The sequence below is a fragment of the Rhododendron vialii genome, chromosome 1a, assembly GCF_030253575.1.
Source record: "Rhododendron vialii isolate Sample 1 chromosome 1a, ASM3025357v1".
Taxonomy (NCBI): domain Eukaryota; kingdom Viridiplantae; phylum Streptophyta; class Magnoliopsida; order Ericales; family Ericaceae; genus Rhododendron; species Rhododendron vialii.
The window spans coordinates 24127005-24145855 of record NC_080557.1 but is presented as its reverse complement, the minus strand read 5'-3'; the positions used below and the strand labels follow the sequence as shown (position 1 = coordinate 24145855).

Here is an 18851-nt window from a genome sequence, read left to right as displayed (position 1 = left end):
GGTAGTTTATTGGTACAATGTTGCCTTGCTAGTTTCATGGTCAGCGTTATATTTATTTTAGTTAATTATGTTATATTATCCTTTTGTTCAGGTTAATCTCATTTCGCGTTGTTCAGTTACATTATCTTTGGACCCAGGTGAGTAGTTAAGTATGTTACATATTTGTTACATATTTTCGAAAGTTCCCTGTGTCCTTAAAAATATTTCCTTCAGAAATTTATATGAATGTTATTCGTAAATTCAAAACTATTTATAAGTTGTTTTATAAATTGGCATGCGATGAATTTTCTGAGATCAATTGTTAATATTCTTTTTGGTGAGAACTTGGTGGATATTAATGGGAACATTTATTTCGGAAGTCCAGGGAAATTATTCCTTCTCGTGTTGGTGACCCTGACCATTGGGGAAAAGACCGTGTTAGGCCGGTGACCCTAATGCTTAACGGCTTTCTTTTGCTGGATCATCTTAGGGAAAAGTACCACGGTCTTCCAACCCTGGTGACTCTAACTTTGATAATGGATCCAATTTTGATGAGATTTATTTTGGCCATGGTACTGTTTGATTGTGGTTCTCCATTGTTGATGGAGTTAATGTTGTGATCACCACCAAGAATATTTATTTGGTTAAATACTTCATTGATTAATTTATTATTCTTTTGGACACCTCGTATGCCAAATTATGTTTAATGGTAATTAAATTATTTTCATCTCCGCTTTCAACTTTATTTAATATAAATATTTGCTATTCACTGAGCTCGTCAGCTAACGAATTTATTCCAACTTCTTTTTCAGGCAAGTTGGGGGAGTTGGGAAAAGACTCTGGCGGCATCTTGGGGATTTATTTTGGTTGATCTCCTTAGGGTGTCTCATTCTAATTTTATTTTAAAAATCGCTTCTGCATTGTAAACAATTGTTAGATACCAAATTTTTTTATTGTTCGACCACTGGATATTGTTTGGTTCATGGGATGGTTGTACCCCATGTTTATGATTGACACATTTGGCTTTGGATTTGATTAATAATGAAAAAACGATTTTGGATATTTTGATTTATTCAGGCTGCGTGTTCCATGGGTTAGCCTCATGGTTCGCGGCCGGTCACTTCTCATTTTTGGGGTGTGACAGCTCATGTCGTATGCCCTATCAATTGAGCACCTTACGATCTGACAAGAAGATTTTCCGACTTGGGCTAGTGAGAAGGCTACTCATGATGTTTCGTTTTTCAACAATAAATAAAAGTGATGCCGTTTGACAAAAAAAAAGGTGGACACTAAAAAAGTGGACGGAAGAAGTATGTACTTAAGGTGTGTTGTTTGACCAGATATGAACACCATATTGTATTATATATTCAAAAGGCGTCATGTATCCGTTGTAGACCTAAAAATTTGGATTCCAGAGTTACATATCCTTGCATTTTATATCTCACAAATGATGGGATACACTACCGTGGAGCGTTATCATATACTAGGATTTTATCACACTTGACTATAAATCTAGTCCGGCAGAAGAGCTTAATTTTTTTGACAACTTAAGTGTCCGGGCTAGTTTACGTGTGTCTCGACTAATCATGAGGCCTAGTCTGAGCTTAATGTTAAGTAACCATTTGTGTTCAAATCTACTCAAGCCATTTTTGTTTTTGTTTTGTTTGTTGTTTGTTGTTTTTGTTCGTTGTTTTCTATATTTTGACCGATAGTGTCCTCTATTATTGTAGTGTGTTTTTCTTATATATAAATCGAGTTTAATTCAGGTAAAAAAAAATCTACTCAAGCCCTAGCAAATTACTAAATGGGCCCAGAAAGTTGACCTGAGCTCATCCATTTAACCCCAAGCAAAGCAAAGCAAAGCAAATCCCTATGTCAAACATTACTGCAGGGTGACGATCGACCATTTCCGCATCTTTGGCTATGGTCAAACATGTCATTTCATAGTTTCAAGATTGAGGAGTGAATGCCGGTGCCAAGTGCCAACCTTCCAGAAACAGTATTCCCTGTCAATTCTTACAAAGATAGCAAAATGCATTAACCCAAATCCTTTCGGATACCCAGCAATCATAAAATTCCAAGGCTGTGATTTGAAGTGCAGATAGTACTAATTTTCGCAATTCTGCACTATACTTTTGAAGTGCAGATCGTTATTTATGGAGTGCATAAATCAATTCCCATTTAGGAAGCGTTGTGAAGAAGACAACAGATTATTCTTATTCTTTACACAAATACTTTCCAAGGGCAAAGAAAAAAAAAGACAAATTACAGTTAAATCATCACTTGTTTTCAGACCAAGGGTCTCTTCTCTTCTTCTGCTTCTTCTTCATCATTTCCTACTCGAAATCTATTCTCTTCGCTAAAATTTACAGTCTTCTCACTCTTCGGAATGTCAGATAAGGTTGGGGCTCTTTTAGGGTATTTGTTATCAGGCAAAAGCTTCATTACAATCCCCATTGATATTAGCAGAAGTCCACTTCCATGTTGTCTAGTTAATGGCTTTGTAAATATCAAGTATGACAGCAGTAATGTTACCGCTTTCCTCGCTGTTGTCACCTGCGACAAAACTCAATTTATGACAACAACAGAAAATTCAAACTGCGTTTTTCTCTTTAAGCATACATGTGGTATCTAAGTCATCGATTAAGATCCAATACATTATTCCTAAGTTTGTGTTTTGGATGTGGAAGGGAAAGAGAGAGGCTATGATGAAGCACCAAAACTCCTAAATGCTTGCCATTTTCGTGAAGCACAATTGAGGGAGACGCAACAGGGGACACATGGGGACAAGTATGGGACACGCCACTGGGCATGTCCATTGAATTCAATTAACTTAACGTAGGGGACGCAACGGGGACACCCCTGTCTCAACTTGAACATGCATGCGTGGAAACATGATGTGAATCAATTTCTACTATTTAAAGCTTATTTCGAGGATATTACAACAATAAAAGGGGGGTGGGGGGGGGGGGGGGGGGGGGGGGGTGGGGGTTGGTGCCGGAGGAAGCACAGATAGATAAATTTTGCCCAAATAAAACCCTCTTTTAATTTGTTTTATTTAACATAGAAACAATAAGAATTCTCAAGATACTAGTATTTGTTTTGGTTGTTTATGGATGGAACATTGATATGAAAACAACTAAATATCTAGCCTATATAACTTCTACATGTATACGTCAATGTCCGTGTAACCATTTATTTAACATGTTTGGGTTGGGGTCAGTGTAAGTTAAGGAAAATGAATAGTAAGTGGAGAGAAATTCTTGAGAAAATAGTGGATTTCATGTTTGGTTCTACGAAGAAAAAGAAATGAAAGCAAGAAGGAAAATAACTCTCTTGCTGGATTCTAAAGAAAAAAAGGAAAGAAAACCAAAGAAAGGAAACCTAAAATAACAAATGAAAGGATTAAATAAAAGATGAAAGAAAAAGAAAATAAAGTTTAAATTAGGAAAAACCAAGGACAGAAAAACACATCCTAAGTTGCAACCACATCCGAAAATCAGAAAACCAAGTACTGTACTCCAAAGGCCTTCGCTCTATCTCTGTGAGACCAAACCATTAGGAAAAAAATCCAGATTGAAATTTTTTTGTCCTTCAAGTAACCTCATCTGTAATAACTTACATAACCAGTCAAGCTAATGACAAAAACTGACCATTGCGGTTGTGGCAGCACCAAAAACGGCGATGAGGGAAAGGACAGAGACTTGGCCAACAAATGTAGCCATTGCTTCAAAGACCAGCACACCATATACGTAAGGATGCTGGGGTGGGGGGGGGGGGGGGGGGGGGGGTTGGTGGGGGTGGGGATTGTTGCCGGAGGAAGCACAGATAGATAAATTTTGCCCAAATAAAACCCTCTTTTAATTTGTTTTATTTAACATAGAAACAATAAGAATTCTCAAGATACTAGTATTTGTTTTGGTTGTTTATGGATGGAACATTGATATGAAAACAACTAAATATCTAGCCTACATAACTTCTACATGTATACGTCAATGTCCATGTAACCATTTATTTAACATGTTTGGGTTGGGGTCACTGTAAGTTAAGGGAAATGAATAGTAAGTGGAGAGAAATTCTTGAGAAAATAGTGGATTTCATGTTTGGTTCTACGAAGAAAAAGAAATGAAAGCAAGAAGGAAAATAACTCTCTTGCTGGATTCTAAAGAAAAAAAGGAAAGAAAACCAAAGAAAGGAAACCTAAAATAACAAATAAAAGGATTAAATAAAAGGTGAAAGAAAAAGAAAATAAAGTTTAAATTAGGAAAAACCAAGGACAGAAAAGCACATCCTAAGTTGCAACCACATCCGAAAATCAGAAAACCAAGGACTGTACTCCAAAGGCCTTCGCTCTATCTCTGTGAGACCAAACCATTAGGAAAAAAATCCAGATTGAAATTTTTTTGTCCTTCAAGTAACCTCATCTGTAATAACTTACATAACCAGTCAAGCTAATGACATAAACTGACCATTGCGGTTGTGGCAGCACCAAAAACGGCGATGAGGGAAAGGACAGAGACTTGGCCAACAAATGTAGCCATTGCTTCAAAGACCAGCACACCATATACGTAAGGATGCTGGGGGGTGGGGGTTGTTGCCGGAGGAAGCACAGATAGATAAATTTTGCCCAAATAAAACCCTCTTTTAATTTGTTTTATTTAACATAGAAACAATAAGAATTCTCAAGATACTAGTATCTGTTTTGGTTGTTTATGGATGGAACATTGATATGAAAACAACTAAATATCTACTCTACATAATTTCTACATGTATACGTCAATGTCCATGTAACCATTTATTTAACATGTTTGGGTTGGGGTCAGTGTAAGTTAAGGGAAATGAATAGTAAGTGGAGAGAAATTCTTGAGAAAATAGTGGATTTCATGTTTGGTTCTACGAAGAAAAAGAAATGAAAGCAAGAAGGAAAATAACTCTCTTGCTGGATTCTAAAGAAAAAAAGGACAGAAAACCAAAGAAAGGAAACCTAAAATAACAAATAAAAGGATTAAATAAAAGATGAAAGAAAAAGAAAATAAAGTTTAAATTAGGAAAAACCAAGGACAGAAAAGCACATCCTAAGTTGCAACCACATCCGAAAATCAGAAAATCAAGGACTGTACTCCAAAGGCCTTCGCTCTATCTCTGTGAGACCAAACCATTAGGAAAAAAATCCAGATTGAAATTTTTTTGTCCTTCAAGTAACCTCATCTGTAATAACTTACATAACCAGTCAAGCTAATGACATAAACTGACCATTGCGGTTGTGGCAGCACCAAAAACGGCGATGAGGGAAAGGACAGAGACTTGGCCAACAAATGTAGCCATTGCTTCAAAGACCAGCACACCATATACGTAAGGATGCTGGGGGGGGGGGGGGGGGGGAGTGGGTTGGTGGGGGTGGGGGTTGTTGCCGGAGGAAGCACAGATAGATAAATTTTGCCCAAATAAAACCCTCTTTTAATTTGTTTTATTTAACATAGAAACAATAAGAATTCTCAAGATACTGGTATTTGTTTTGGTTGTTTATGGATGGAACATTGATATGAAAACAACTAAATATCTAGCCTATATAACTTCTACATGTATACGTCAATGTCCGTGTAACCATTTATTTAACATGTTTGGGTTGGGGTCAGTGTAAGTTAAGGGAAATGAATAGTAAGTGGAGAGAAATTCTTGAGAAAATAGTGGATTTCATGTTTGGTTCTACGAAGAAAAAAAATGAAAGCAAGAAGGAAAATAACTCTCTTGCTGGATTCTAAAGAAAAAAAGGAAAGAAAACCAAAGAAAGGAAACCTAAAATAACAAATGAAAGGATTAAATAAAAGATGAAAGAAAAAGAAAATAAAGTTTAAATTAGGAAAAACCAAGGACAGAAAAACACATCCTAAGTTGCAACCACATCCGAAAATCAAAAAACCAAGGACTGTACTCCAAAGGCCTTCGCTCTATCTCTGTGAGACCAAACCATTAGGTAAAAAATCCAGATTGAAATTTTTTTGTCCTTCAAGTAACCTCATCTGTAATAACTTACATAACCAGTCAAGCTAATGACATAAACTGACCATTGCGGTTGTGGCAGCACCAAAAACGGCGATGAGGGAAAGAACAGAGACTTGGCCAACAAATGTAGCCATTGCTTCAAAGACCAGCACACCATATACGTAAGGATGCTGCATGGAAATTAGAAAAAGAACTCATAAATGTTGTCAGTGAAGGAAGAAAAAGTTTACTTTCTGACGTTTAACTGATAACATGAATTAAATGCTTTGCCAAATTCTATTGTCATGGGTAGAAACAAGAAAGGCATACCAACTAGAGTCGAGCATAACAGTATCTCCATCAGTCAAAATAGATGAAAAAAGTGCAAATCCATAGGCATAGTTAGACTTCTTCATGATCAGTTTTTTCTCATTTTAGTACTGCAGAGAAAATCCAAAACACGTGCAAAACACCTGTGTTGTTTCAGGATTCATGGTAAAGATTGCTTCTTGCAAATTACCCAAGAAGGCGTCCATTACTAGAGCACCGGACACCATTATAACACCGATCAAACTAAAGTTTGGTGAAGTTTGCGCGTCCGCTAAAGTGAAAAGGATCAAACCCACTACTAATAGAATAGCGGATAAGTATTCGCGAGGCGGGTATTTCCACCTCAGACCGGGTATGAAAGCACCCATTACCATCACTGGAAGAACCTGTAACACGACAAAATAGAAAATCAGAACAGTTTGGAAAAGTAGACATACAGATCACACTGAAAATTTGTGAAAATAGTAATCCTCAACTGCCTTGTCTAAATCCTCTCAAATCATTCACTAAATTCAGTAACTCCACCCTTATTCATACATCGCAAGCTTCTTTCAAGATAAACCATATAGCTAGAACAGAGGATGAATACATCACAGCTGCCTATATTTTTCCAGCCAGGTTAGAAAATTTATCGTATGATCAGCGGCAAAGCTAATAGAAACATTCATCCAACGAAAAATCATTTACACCAACAACTTTAGGTACCGTTTTTCTCAATAAGACATGCAATTTAACATCGAACAATTATGAAACTTCAAAAGACTCAATTTAGATCAAGGAAAGATGCTAGACAAATAATCAAATTGAATCAACCAGTGTTCTAAAAGTCGTTAAGCACTAGTTGGGCGGAAGAGGGGCGCCTAGCGATTAGTTGGCGCCTAGGCTGATTTTTATCTAGACGTTAGACCCCCACCTAGCGCCGGGGCGCTGACTAGTTGGCTGCCTAGACCGATTTAGACATAGGAACCAACAAACGCGAACAAATTGTCATGCAATCGTTGTTCATGAATAACTCCTGTTAAATACAACCCATTGCATATGCTATTTACCTTGGTGGATTTGGACATAATTTGAGCCGGGTAATTTAGAAAAGCCAATGAACCTTTGGTAAATCCATTTGAAAACATAAGCACCGCGGAAAGCTTCACATAAGTCTTCAATGGGTTCACAATTTGCTCCCAAGTGAAGCCTTGTAAGAAAATCAGTGCAACATAAACCCACCCTTGAATAAATGTAAAGTACCAACCATAGCTGTAAGAAGTAAAAACCATCATCAAAACGAGTAAAATCGGCTTATAAATCCTTAAAACAACACCCCAAATCAAACAATGATCAACCTACAACCCATATTTTTAACTGACCTGAATTGGAGCCTATTGTATACATATTCCTGAAGAGAGCAATAAATCAGTTCAAATAAGTTACGAGGACTGATTTACGAAATCGGCACAATATTTTCTTTTGGGTGTTTGTACTCCAAGATTAAGAATGAAATTAGCTGCATTGATATCAGCAAAGAATGTCCTAATTATGAAGATAAATGCAGTTGGCCACCAAGTTTTGAACTCTTTGGACAAACAAGGGAAATGATTTTCATACTCCCCTTTTATGCATGCACATTTTTTTGTCTTTTAATAAAAAAATTACAGATAAAACTGTCAGTAAAAGACAACAAAGGAGTGCATATATCAAAATGGGGAGTGAGACAATCATTGCCCAATGAAACGAGAAAAACCCAACTCCGTGTGGGGTTTGATTTTTCCAATATCGAAAGCAATCATACGGAGAAAAAGAGAGAGAAACCTTTCCTTTCACGGGTTTTCTCCCGTACGAAACAGGGACTTATTAGTCACGCACACATCATTCACGAGGTAACCGATAAAAAAAAACCCAGAAGAGCAAATGAGAAGGGAAAAAAAACTAAGAAAAAGAAAAAAAAAATCTCAGAAGCTCAAATCGAAGAGACAAATGAAAAACGCAGGAAAAACAGAGGAAAAAGTTGATGGAACAGAGGCTTCAGTTGGTTATACCTCGCACACGCCGTTGACGAGGTAACCGAAGAAAAACCCAGAAGAGCAAATGAGAAATTGTTTCCATCTGGGTTTGTCAGAGAGAGAGATTCCGAAGAGTGACCGAGTCTGCTCTTCGTTCTTCATTTATTTTTATTTTTTTCACTCTGTTTCCCAGTGATTTCAGAGCCTTTATTGATGGAAATAGAATCAATTTGGTACCCGTACCTAGAGGTGTCAAATGGGCCGTGCCGGCACGGCACGACACGGGCACGGCACGGGCACGGGGCAGCACGGCACGTCACAGGCACGGTATTGGCCTGGCACGGCACGACACAGCACGATTGTAGTGGGCCCGGGGCACGGCACGGGCACGGAAGTGGGCGGCACAGCACGGGCACGGCACGAAAGTTGGACTGGCACGGCACGGCACGACACAGTCGTAGACGGGCACGACACGGGCACGGGCACGAAAAGTGGACAGGAACGGCACGGCACGGCACGGTTCTAAGAAGGCACGGGCACGGGCACGAGCACGGGCACGACCGGGCACGAGCATGGGCACGAAAAGGGCACGGCACGAGGCACGGGAAAAAAAATTAATTAAGCCAAATGACTTTTTTTTTAAAATTTTTAAAAAAATAAACAATTTCTATTCGGTAAAAAATATTTGTTTATCTTTTTTTAAAGGTAAACAACTAAGATATTTAATTTTTTTTAAAAAACAATTTATTAAAAATCATGTTTTTAAAAAATCATTTTTTACTTTTAAAAAACTATCAAATTTTGTTTGGTAAAAATATTTGTTTTGTTTTTGTTAGTAAAATTAAATAGGCTTTGGACCTTTGGTTTGCAAATTTAATATTACAATACAAGATAACAAGTAAAATTAAAAAAACTTATCAAAATATTTATGGTGCAAGAGTAATTTAATATGAAAGAAAACGTGCAAAAGTCATATATTATTTACCCCAAATCTAACAAGAAATAAGAAAAAAATGTGTCAGACAAAAAAGAAAAAAAATACATAGTAGAAATAAGGGGAAAAAATAAATAAATAAGGGTTAGCTAGACAGCCCAGACTATGACTTGAACCCAGGTCTTTAGATCTTTTTATACACAAACAAACCACTATGCCACCAATTAACTTGTATTATGAATTTGAAAAATTAGTATACATTATGTAGCTCTATTATATAAAAACGAGGCCATCAAGCAGTAGCCACACAATCGCAACGCAATCACAACGATCGATACCATTCAATCCATTCATTTTGTTGTGTTTAGTGTTTTAATCATTGGATCCAATTTTTTCGTGCGTCAGATTTTGATAGCTCTTTCATCGGCACACTTATCATTGTTTGATTGAATTTTTTTTACGTCTAATCAAGTATGTAGCGATAAGCATTTTACTTGATTATTGACATGAATGATCTAATTCCTCCCATATAAACGTTAGATGGTTCTGATTTTTATAAAATAGCTTAGGCAGCACTTAAGTAGTGTATTATGGGACTTAAACGCCTCTAGAAGAACCAAATGTGCTTCGATCACGTGGTTTCAGAAATTCGATTATCACCTATTTCAGGTGAGAATGATAAATTTGATAAGACGTGAAATCCTAACGGTTTAGATCGAACATTCAGGAAAAAGAGTCTGTAGCTACATTTCAAATATATACATCGAACTTAGTTGGTTATGAAACAAGGTATTCTGCTATAATATAATGTACGTTAGCCACACGATCACAAAACAAAAATGACGATCCATACCGTTCATTTTGTTATTCTCTATGTTTAATAACTCTCACCAATTTTTGGGTCTACCGGATTTTTAAAACTCCTTCATCAGGACGTAGATTCATTAATAGAAAAATAAACGTTATAAACAATCAAGTATATAACGATAACCAAATTACTTTATTTTTTGCAAGAATGATATAATCGCTCCCACATAAAAGATAGACGGTTTCGATTTTCAAAAAAAAGCTCGGGCGGCCCTCAAGTGATGCATTATAGGACTTTACGAGAATTTTCCGTTATTGGTGCATATGGATTATTGGCGTCTCGCACGCACATGATCATACCATTCATATAAAAGAGTAAGAGATGTTGCCCTAGCACTCTAGCAGACATCTCTCATCTCTGGACTCTGAATCTGATTCTCTCTGTCTCTCTGCCTCTCACAATCTCACTCTCTCAAGTCTCTCACGACAGTCTCAGGCCAGAGCAACGTTCGGAAATCTAACGTTCGGATTTGTCAACGTTTGAATCTCACTCTCGTCTCTCTGACACTCTCCACTCTCAAAGTTCCGATTCTCAACATCTCTCTCTCACTCTCTCCGTCTCTCGCTTCTCTCCACTTTCAACGGTGACTGGTAGTGGTCTGGCGGTGAGTCAAACCGTAGATCGACTGCCGTTTCCGATTGAGGTCGTTTGTTTGCCCGATTGAGGTCCTTTTCCGGTGACCGACGTCAACAGATCTAGCCCTTCCCTTTCCAGACGTCAACAGGTATCTCTCTCAGACTCTCACTTCCCTCTCCAGACGTGAACAGATGGTAGTCACCTCTCTTTGTTTTTTCTTCTTTACTAAGGGTTATTTTCTTCTTCAGTACTGTCTTTCTATATTTTCTCTTTGAACTTGTTTTCGCTTCTCCAGATTTCCTGGCATCTGCTTGTCTCTCTGTATTTTTTTCTCCCCTTTAGAAGGATACTACTTTTATGGGAGGAGGAGATTTTGGAAAGCAGTAACGAGATGGATCCTGAAATTTATTAGATTGTAATTTCATCGATGAATTTGATATGCATATATCTGTTATAAACTTATATTAACAGGGGGTAAGCCAGAGGCAGTGGGGTCAATATTCAGAAAAATAAATAATCTTCTCTTTCGCTAATCAAAATTTCATTATGTATTGCTACTGGAAAATTATTGATGATTGATAGCCCTCAGGTAAGTGATATTGTTTTCTTAGCCAAAAAGAAGTGATATTGTGCTTAAAAATGTGTCGATAATCATGATTTATGTATACAAGTTTGCGAATGTGCATCATTTCTTAATTAATTGAAACATTTGTCTTGAAAGTCTAACTTCTTTAGCATTAAATGGAGTATTATCCACATATATTGACTGATGGTTAGTGAAATACTCCACTAGCTTTAAAAAGTGGGCAAATTTATGGTTTTAGTGGAATTGTTTCATACCCGAGGCAATTTAATTGAAATTGTGGGGTCAAATGCATAAAATGTTGCGTGAAAATCTAACCAATTTAACGGGTAAATGTTGATGTCAACAGGGTCAAGTGACCCAAATTGACCCACGGTAGCTCCGCCCATGCTTATATACACACACATGAACCGGAGAATTGTTCAAACTTCTGATTTACTAGTATGGTTTATTATATTTGCACCTTTGGTCCTCATCTACCAATTTCAATGTTCTGAGTTTGTTCTACCAAAAGAAAGAAAAGAGGTTCTGAGTTTTTTTAATGGTATCACATTCCATGTTTGACATGCAACATTTATCTCTACAATTAATGTTTATGAGATATACTTCTGTTACAGATTTTGTTCAACTTTTGGGCTATTACGATTGTTGCCCTTTGCCCGGACTACAAAGAAGCTGGATTCTTTGGCAAACTACTTTTTTTTTATTCAAAGTTGATACGGTGATGGTTTATCCAAACAAGTTTTGCGTATTTTCCATCTCCATCTCCTTATGCTTATTTTCCTTTTTCTCTCTCGCTCTCTCTTTTTTTTTTTTTTCAAATATGAAACCGAAAGAAATAGACTTTTAGTCAATGAAATAGAGAACAAATTGGACAATCACAATCGGAAGTTTGGCGTAGGAAAAACAGGGGATATACTGTTGTGATTACATGCACAATGTTCATATGCTTCTTTCCATATGCAATTCCGGCGTTAGTTTTTGGTGTATTTTTTGTGCAATTTTTGGTGTACTTTCTGATGCACAAAACCTAGGTCAACGATACATGGATTTCCAGATTCAGGTCATGTAAGAGATAGCGTTGTCTGGTAATAGTTAGAAACTCGTCTGAGCTCGAATTATGCTTTTGAACACAAACAGGAAGAATTCGGTGTCGGAATTGGGTACTTGGGATGGATACATAGTTCACCTTGAGCTGCTCTGGGTGCTGGATGATTGATTGCCATTTCGGATATGGTTAAAAACCATTTTTAGTTGTAGCGTATTGCCAGAGTTCCGTTGACAGCAGCCTGTAGAATCCAGAAATGTAAAATATTTGAAATATAACAAGAATTAGATAATACTAACACTAATTCTCAATTAAACAACAGTTAGAATACAATTGCTACTTCAGTATCAGTGTCATGACTCATGACTAAGTCTGCTTAATGTGTCCTTAACATTGACCTGGAGCGAATAGCCATTTCAATACCCAATTCTTCAGCCATTGCTACCACAAGCACCTTGAGCACATTCCCTGTACCAGCATAATCACAGGAAAGTAGAGTCATGTCACAATACTTCCTAATTTGCACATTAAGTGTCTTTGAAACCTCTGCCGTTGCCTCCACACTTTCTTGTTAAACGACATTCCGAAGAAAACCATCACAAACATATCAGGATATTAGGAACCAACTGACCAACATATACCAAGCCTAATGATAGGCCAAGTTCAAAGGTAATAGGATATTAGGATTTGGACTTTTTTTTTATTTCGTGTTTATAGTTATGGTATGCAAAATATTTTTTGTTTTCCATCTCTGCACTGAACTGGTCATCTGCTTTTGGTCATCTGCTTTAGGATTTGGACTTGTTTCTTATTACCGTCTTGAATTCAAATTTCGAATACAGTTTAGTTTTCTCTATTTGTACATTCTAGGTTTTCTGCACATGTAGGTTATTAACTTATTTAGATGTTATTAATTAATGTTCTACTGTACTAATTTTCTCTGTTTTCAGTTTTTTGTAGGAGATGGATCCTGAAAACATTCATTTTGACAATGAGGATTTAAACCTTGACCCAAATGATGATGAACTAACTCTACCAGCTGGAAGGGAGTCTGTAGGTGAAGCTGCTTCAAACATTGCAGCAGGTTTTAATCCTACAGGCGTAACAGGCTGTAGCCAATCAGCCCAGTCTGGTGGAACAAGGCGTTACTCTTGGGTATGGAAACATGCAACTATAGTTAATAACTATAAAAATGCACAGGGAATTGATTTAGGATCTAGAGCTGTATGTCATTATTGTCCAAATAATTATACTTGCGTAAGTAAGGGTGGTGTAGGGCATCTTCAACGACATTTAGAAAACAAACATAAAAAATTTAAACATTCTGAAGTTGGAGTCAGTGGTGAATCTGGTGGTTTTGATTCCGTAGGTGGTACGTCGAATTTCGTATATTCTCAATCTAGTATGAGAGAGGGGTTGGCCCGTTACGTAGTTGCAGCAGAACAACCATTTACTTTTGGTGATGATATTAGATTTGAATATTTTGTTAAACATTATCTTAATCCTCTTTTTTCGAAAGTTTCTAGAAATACAACCAGAAGTGATTCTTTGAAAGCTTTTATTGAAGTTAGAAAAATTTTGATGAGTGAAATTGCAGAACTTGGTAGTTTAATCTCTTTTACTTCTGATTTGTGGAGTGGTCGAAATAATCTTGGTTACATTTCTGTGACAGCTCATTATATAGACTCCAATTGGATTTTGAATAAAAAAATTATTGCTTTCCGTTTAATGGAGTATCCTCATAATGCTATGAACATTTTTCAATGTATAATGGGTGTTTTTAGGGAGTTTGAAATTGTTGATAAAGTTTTTAGTATTACTTTTGATAACCATTCTGCTAATACCAGTTCAATTGATTTGTTCAAACAAAATTTGACTACTCTTCATGCTGGACAATTTTTTCATGTGCGATGTGTTTGTCATATTATTAACTTAGTTGTGCAAGATGGTTTGAAACATATAGGACCACAAATAGAAAAAATTAGAGATGCTATTCTTTTTATTGCTACTTCCCCAGCTAGGCAACAAGAATTTGAAGGATTGTGTGTAAGTTACAATATTAAAGCAAAAAAAATCAAAACTGATGTGAAAACTCGTTGGAATTCAACATTTCTTATGTTAAAATCTTGTAGGAATCATGCTGACGTAATTTCTGCTTATATTAATTCCAAGCATATGCGTACTGATGGTGGTTTAACTCGAGGTGATTGGAAGATTGCTTTTGAGTTTATGAATTTTTTGAAAATATTTTATGCTGCTACCTTAGCTTGCTCAGGTGTTCGTTATCCTACTACTTGTATTGTGCTTAATCACTTGTATAATATGAGTCACACTCTTAAAAGTCATAGAATGAAACCAAATTTTGTAGCTGCTTGTAAGTCTATGGAAGATAAATTTAACAAATATTTCGAAAACATGCCAACAATATTTATTGTAGCTTCTGTAATGGACCCAAGGATTAAGGTAAGGGGTGTTGAAAAGCTCTTAAAAGGGCTTGGTGAGAATTTAGGGATTACATTACCTTCTATTTCTACTGTCACTGCGCTGTTGACTTCTATATATGCTTCATATGAGTCTAAATTTGCATGCACTACTGCTGCTCCATATTCTTCAAGTATTAATAACCCATGTTCTACAAGTAACAATGAGAATGACCCATCTTGGTTTCTGATTTCAGGGCCAAGTAGTAGTGAAACTTTATCACGATCTGAACTTACTCAATATTTAGAGATAAATTTAGTTACCAATGAGGAGTTTCAATCATTTGATATCTTAGCTTGGTGGAAAAAAACTGAAAAGACATTTCCTATTCTTTCTATCATGGCACGTGATTTACTAACACCACCTGTGTCTTCAGTGGCTTCCGAATCTGCTTTTAGTGCAGGTAATAGAGTGTTGGATGAAAGGAGGAGCAGACTAGCTCCCGACATTTTAGACTGTCTTATATGCTTAAAAGATTGGGAGGATGCACGTCTTGGAATTCAAAGATGCCATCCTAGAGATGAATTCAGAGATTATTTTTCGGACTCAGATATAGATGCTGATTAGGGGGGGATGCATTGATGATGCTGGTAACTTATGAAGGCCTTAAATGACAACTTAATGTTGCCGCATCCAGGTGCTATTCTTCATATATCTGATTGTGTGCTATGATGATATAATCTGAGCCTTTGGTGTTTAGTGTGGCCAAGATGATGCTGGTAACTTATGAAGGCCTTAAATGGCAACTTAATGTTACCGCATCCAAGTGCTATTCTTTATATATCTGAGTGTGTGCTATAATGCTATAATCTGATCTGAGCCTTTGGTGTTTAGCGTGGCTATGATGATGTAATCTGAGCCTAATTGGTGTCTTTGTGTGGCTATGATGATATAATCTGACATGATGATGTAATCTGAGCCTAATTGGTGTTTTGTGTGGCTATGATGATCTAATCTGAGCCTTGGTGTTTAGTGTGGCTATGATGATGTAATCTGAGCCTAATTGGTGTTTTGTGTGGCTATGATGATATAATCTGAGCCTTTGGTTGTTTAGTGTGGCTATGATGATATAATCCTGAGCCAAATTGGTGTTATACTTCAAGCTTTCATTTGTTATTGGACTGAGCAGAAACTGAGCAAAAATTGAGCAGAAATGACTTTGTATGCTGCTGCTGCTGTTTGAACAACTCTGTGTCAGTGTGTGGGTGTCTTTCAATTCAAGTTTTAGTGTCCCAAGTGTGTGTGTATTTGCTGGTTTCAAAATGTGCAATTTTTAGTGTGGCTATGATGATATAATCTGAGCCAAATTGGTGTTATACTTCAAGCTTTCATTTGTTATTGGACTGAGCAGAAACTGAGCAAAAATTGAGCAGAAATGACTTTGTATGCTGCTGCTGCTGTTTGAACAACTCTTTGTCAGTGTGTGGGTGTCTTTCAATTCAAGTTTTAGTGTCCCAAGTGTGTGTGTGTTTGTTGGTTTCAAAATGTGTAGTTTTTAGTGTGGCTATGATGATATAATCTGAGCCAAATTGGTGTTATACTTCAAGCTTTCATTTGTTATTGGACTGAGCAGAAACTGAGCAAAAATTGAGCAGAAATGACTTTGTATGCTGCTGCTGCTGTTTGAACAACTCTGTGTCAGTGTGTGGGTGTCTTTCAATTCAAGTTTTAGTGTCCCAAGTGTGTGCGTGTTTGTTGGTTTCAAAATGTGTAGTTTTTAGTTGGTTTTTGGTTCAAAGTTTGGAGGGTTTTGGCCGATTTTTGGTTCAAAAAAGTGCAGATGTGTGTGTGTGTGTATGTTAAAGATACAACAGTCAGCTAGTTTCAAAATGTGCAGTTTTTAGTTGTTTGTTGGTTCAAATGGGGAAGGCTCCTGGGACTTGCGATTTTAATGGGATAGCTGCAATCACTACCACGAATCCAAGTAAGATTAGAATGGCATTGTTAGCAGAAAAACCGTCTGCTTTCTTTCGTTTGTACATGCTTTATTCATGTCCCTAATTTCTGTTATTGCATATGAACTCCTACCCACAAGTATAAAGAAAACAGTTAGCAAGTTAGCAACTAATGAGCAACTCACGTTTCTTGCCTTTGGTCGATGTAGTGGTGGCAACAATGGAACCTTCGTAAACACCACAGCCCCGGCATTGAATTCTTGGAGGTCAAGTTCTTCTTCCCACTACCTCCATGGCTATGGTTCAACACGTGCGGTTATTCTAGTTGGAGTCCTATCATTGTTTGTGATTTTCCTTTGATTCATATGTTAATGGGTTGTTTGCCAGTAGGGAATTTTAGCTAGATGGCAGTTTTTATTCATTATGTGCCTTTGTAGAACTTTGTCTCAATGTACTGCTCTTAGCCAGTTTTTTCCTCTGTGAATATGTTGCAGTTGAAGGGTTGGGAATTCAGATGGGGATGTGTTTTGACTGATCATTGTAGAACTCTCTTTATCTATCCCATTTGGTTTATATAGATGTTTCTCTTAATGGAAAACAATCCTCTATGTGAATATGTTGCAGTTGAATAGGCTTCTGAATTACTTGAACTGAAATCTTAGAACTATACAAAGCAGTTGAAATTGCTGCCTTTTGAAGTACATAATGTCTTGACAGTATTAAGCCCAATAATAACCTGCATTTATATAGTTCAAATCTGCGTAAGGCGGCCAGTTGGGATTTTTCTTACCTTTGCGAGGGCTATAAAACCAACAAAACTCTACTTTTGAAGTTGTGTACATTTTTTTGTGGAAATTGAACAGCGTTAGGTGGCAGAAATAACCGGAATTTCACCGGTACAACTGAAGCAGCTTGGATTTTGCCCGATATTGTGGCCTAAAAGGGACTTTGGCATGTCTGTTCCTTTTCATTTTTAACAAGACAATACATACAAACTTGAGACCACAATGATTTTCGCACTTTAAAATTTATCTTTTAGTGCCTTGGAGTGCACTAAGGCACACAAGGATTGACAATGGAAAATGGAAAGTGATTCCTATCATAAAATTAATGACATACGGAGTAGCATTTTTTCGATACTACTCTCTCCACTTTGGATAGAGGTGTTAAATGAGACTTGTGCAACAATAAGGATTGAAAGCGCAAGCGTAGATTGACTGAGTCATTTACCAAACTCGCTTGTATACTAACCGAAAAGTTGTTTAGAGATTTATCAAGTAGGAAGTTGGGAAAGCGAGGAAAAAGAGGGGACGTTCAAAGAAAAAAAAGGAAAGAAGGGGCAATCGAAGTCGAATAGCAAATGGCACGGCACGACACGACACGATTTAAGAAAACGGGCCGGCACGACATGACACGATTGAAAATGGCACGGCACGGCACGACACGACACGATTTAAGAAAACGGGCCGGCACGACACGACACGAATTCAGAAACGGGCCGGCACGACACGACACGATTTAAGAAAATGGGCCGGCACGACACGACACGAATTCAGAAACGGGCCGGCACGACACGACACGATTGGCAAATGGCACGGCACGGCACGACACGATTTAAGTAAACGGGCCGGCACGGCACGACACGATTGACAAACGGCACGGCACGGCACGACACGATTTGAGTAAATATAGTAAACGGGCCGGCACGGCACGGCACGAAGCACGGTTAGCACGAAGTTAAACGGGCCGTGCCGGCACGGCACGACCCGTTTGACACCTCTACCCGTACCCACAAGTTTTGCATGTTGATTTTGGACTCGACGTCGGAAGGAGTAGTAGTCTAAGTAGGATTCACGTATGAAAGCAGGGTAGTGAATATCGGTTTGATTACGTTTATCCAATAAAATAAGATTTAACGAGTGAAAATGAAAGGTTTTGAGAGAGAATATGAGTTGATATGGTTTAGAGAGAGAGAGAGAGAGAGAGAGAGAGAGAGAGAGAGAGAGAGGGAGAGGGAGAGGGAGAGGGTAGGGTAGGGGTGAACAAGAGTTTTAATTTTAATTTATTCTGATAGATAAAGAGGTTTTAACAGTATGAAAATGATCTTTGCATTTTTATGTTATATTATTGCATTCTTTGTTGTTTTTTATTTACTTAAAATGAAAGCTAAAATATTCTTCA

The 18851-nt window shown here is 37.4% G+C and overlaps 1 protein-coding gene and 1 pseudogene across 1 annotated transcript; one reads left to right on the top strand and one right to left on the bottom strand.

The window, feature by feature from the left end:
• Nucleotides 1–2132: 2132 nt before the first annotated feature.
• Nucleotides 2133–18632, bottom strand: LOC131298265 (UDP-galactose/UDP-glucose transporter 2-like; annotated as a pseudogene).
• On the top strand, nt 12292–15342 carry LOC131329827 (zinc finger BED domain-containing protein RICESLEEPER 2-like). Its single transcript, XM_058363206.1, has 8 exons — nt 12292–12314; nt 12387–12450; nt 13012–13016; nt 13165–13177; nt 13255–14027; nt 14079–14208; nt 14312–14340; nt 14427–15342. The coding sequence occupies exons 1-8, from the start codon at nt 12292–12294 to the stop codon at nt 15340–15342; spliced, it is 1953 nt and encodes a 650-aa protein (XP_058219189.1).
• Nucleotides 18633–18851: the final 219 nt, after the last annotated feature.

Excerpts from the sequence above, each read along its gene's own strand:
- LOC131329827 (XM_058363206.1), top strand. The coding sequence starts at position 12,292 with ATGGATTTCCAGATTCAGGTCAT. Across the intron at positions 14,028-14,078 it reads ATTGCTTTCCGTTTAATGGA|GGAGTTTGAAATTGTTGATA; the intron begins GTATCCTCATAA and ends GGGTGTTTTTAG. Across the intron at positions 14,341-14,426 it reads AAGAATTTGAAGGATTGTGT|GAATCATGCTGACGTAATTT; the intron begins GTAAGTTACAAT and ends AAAATCTTGTAG.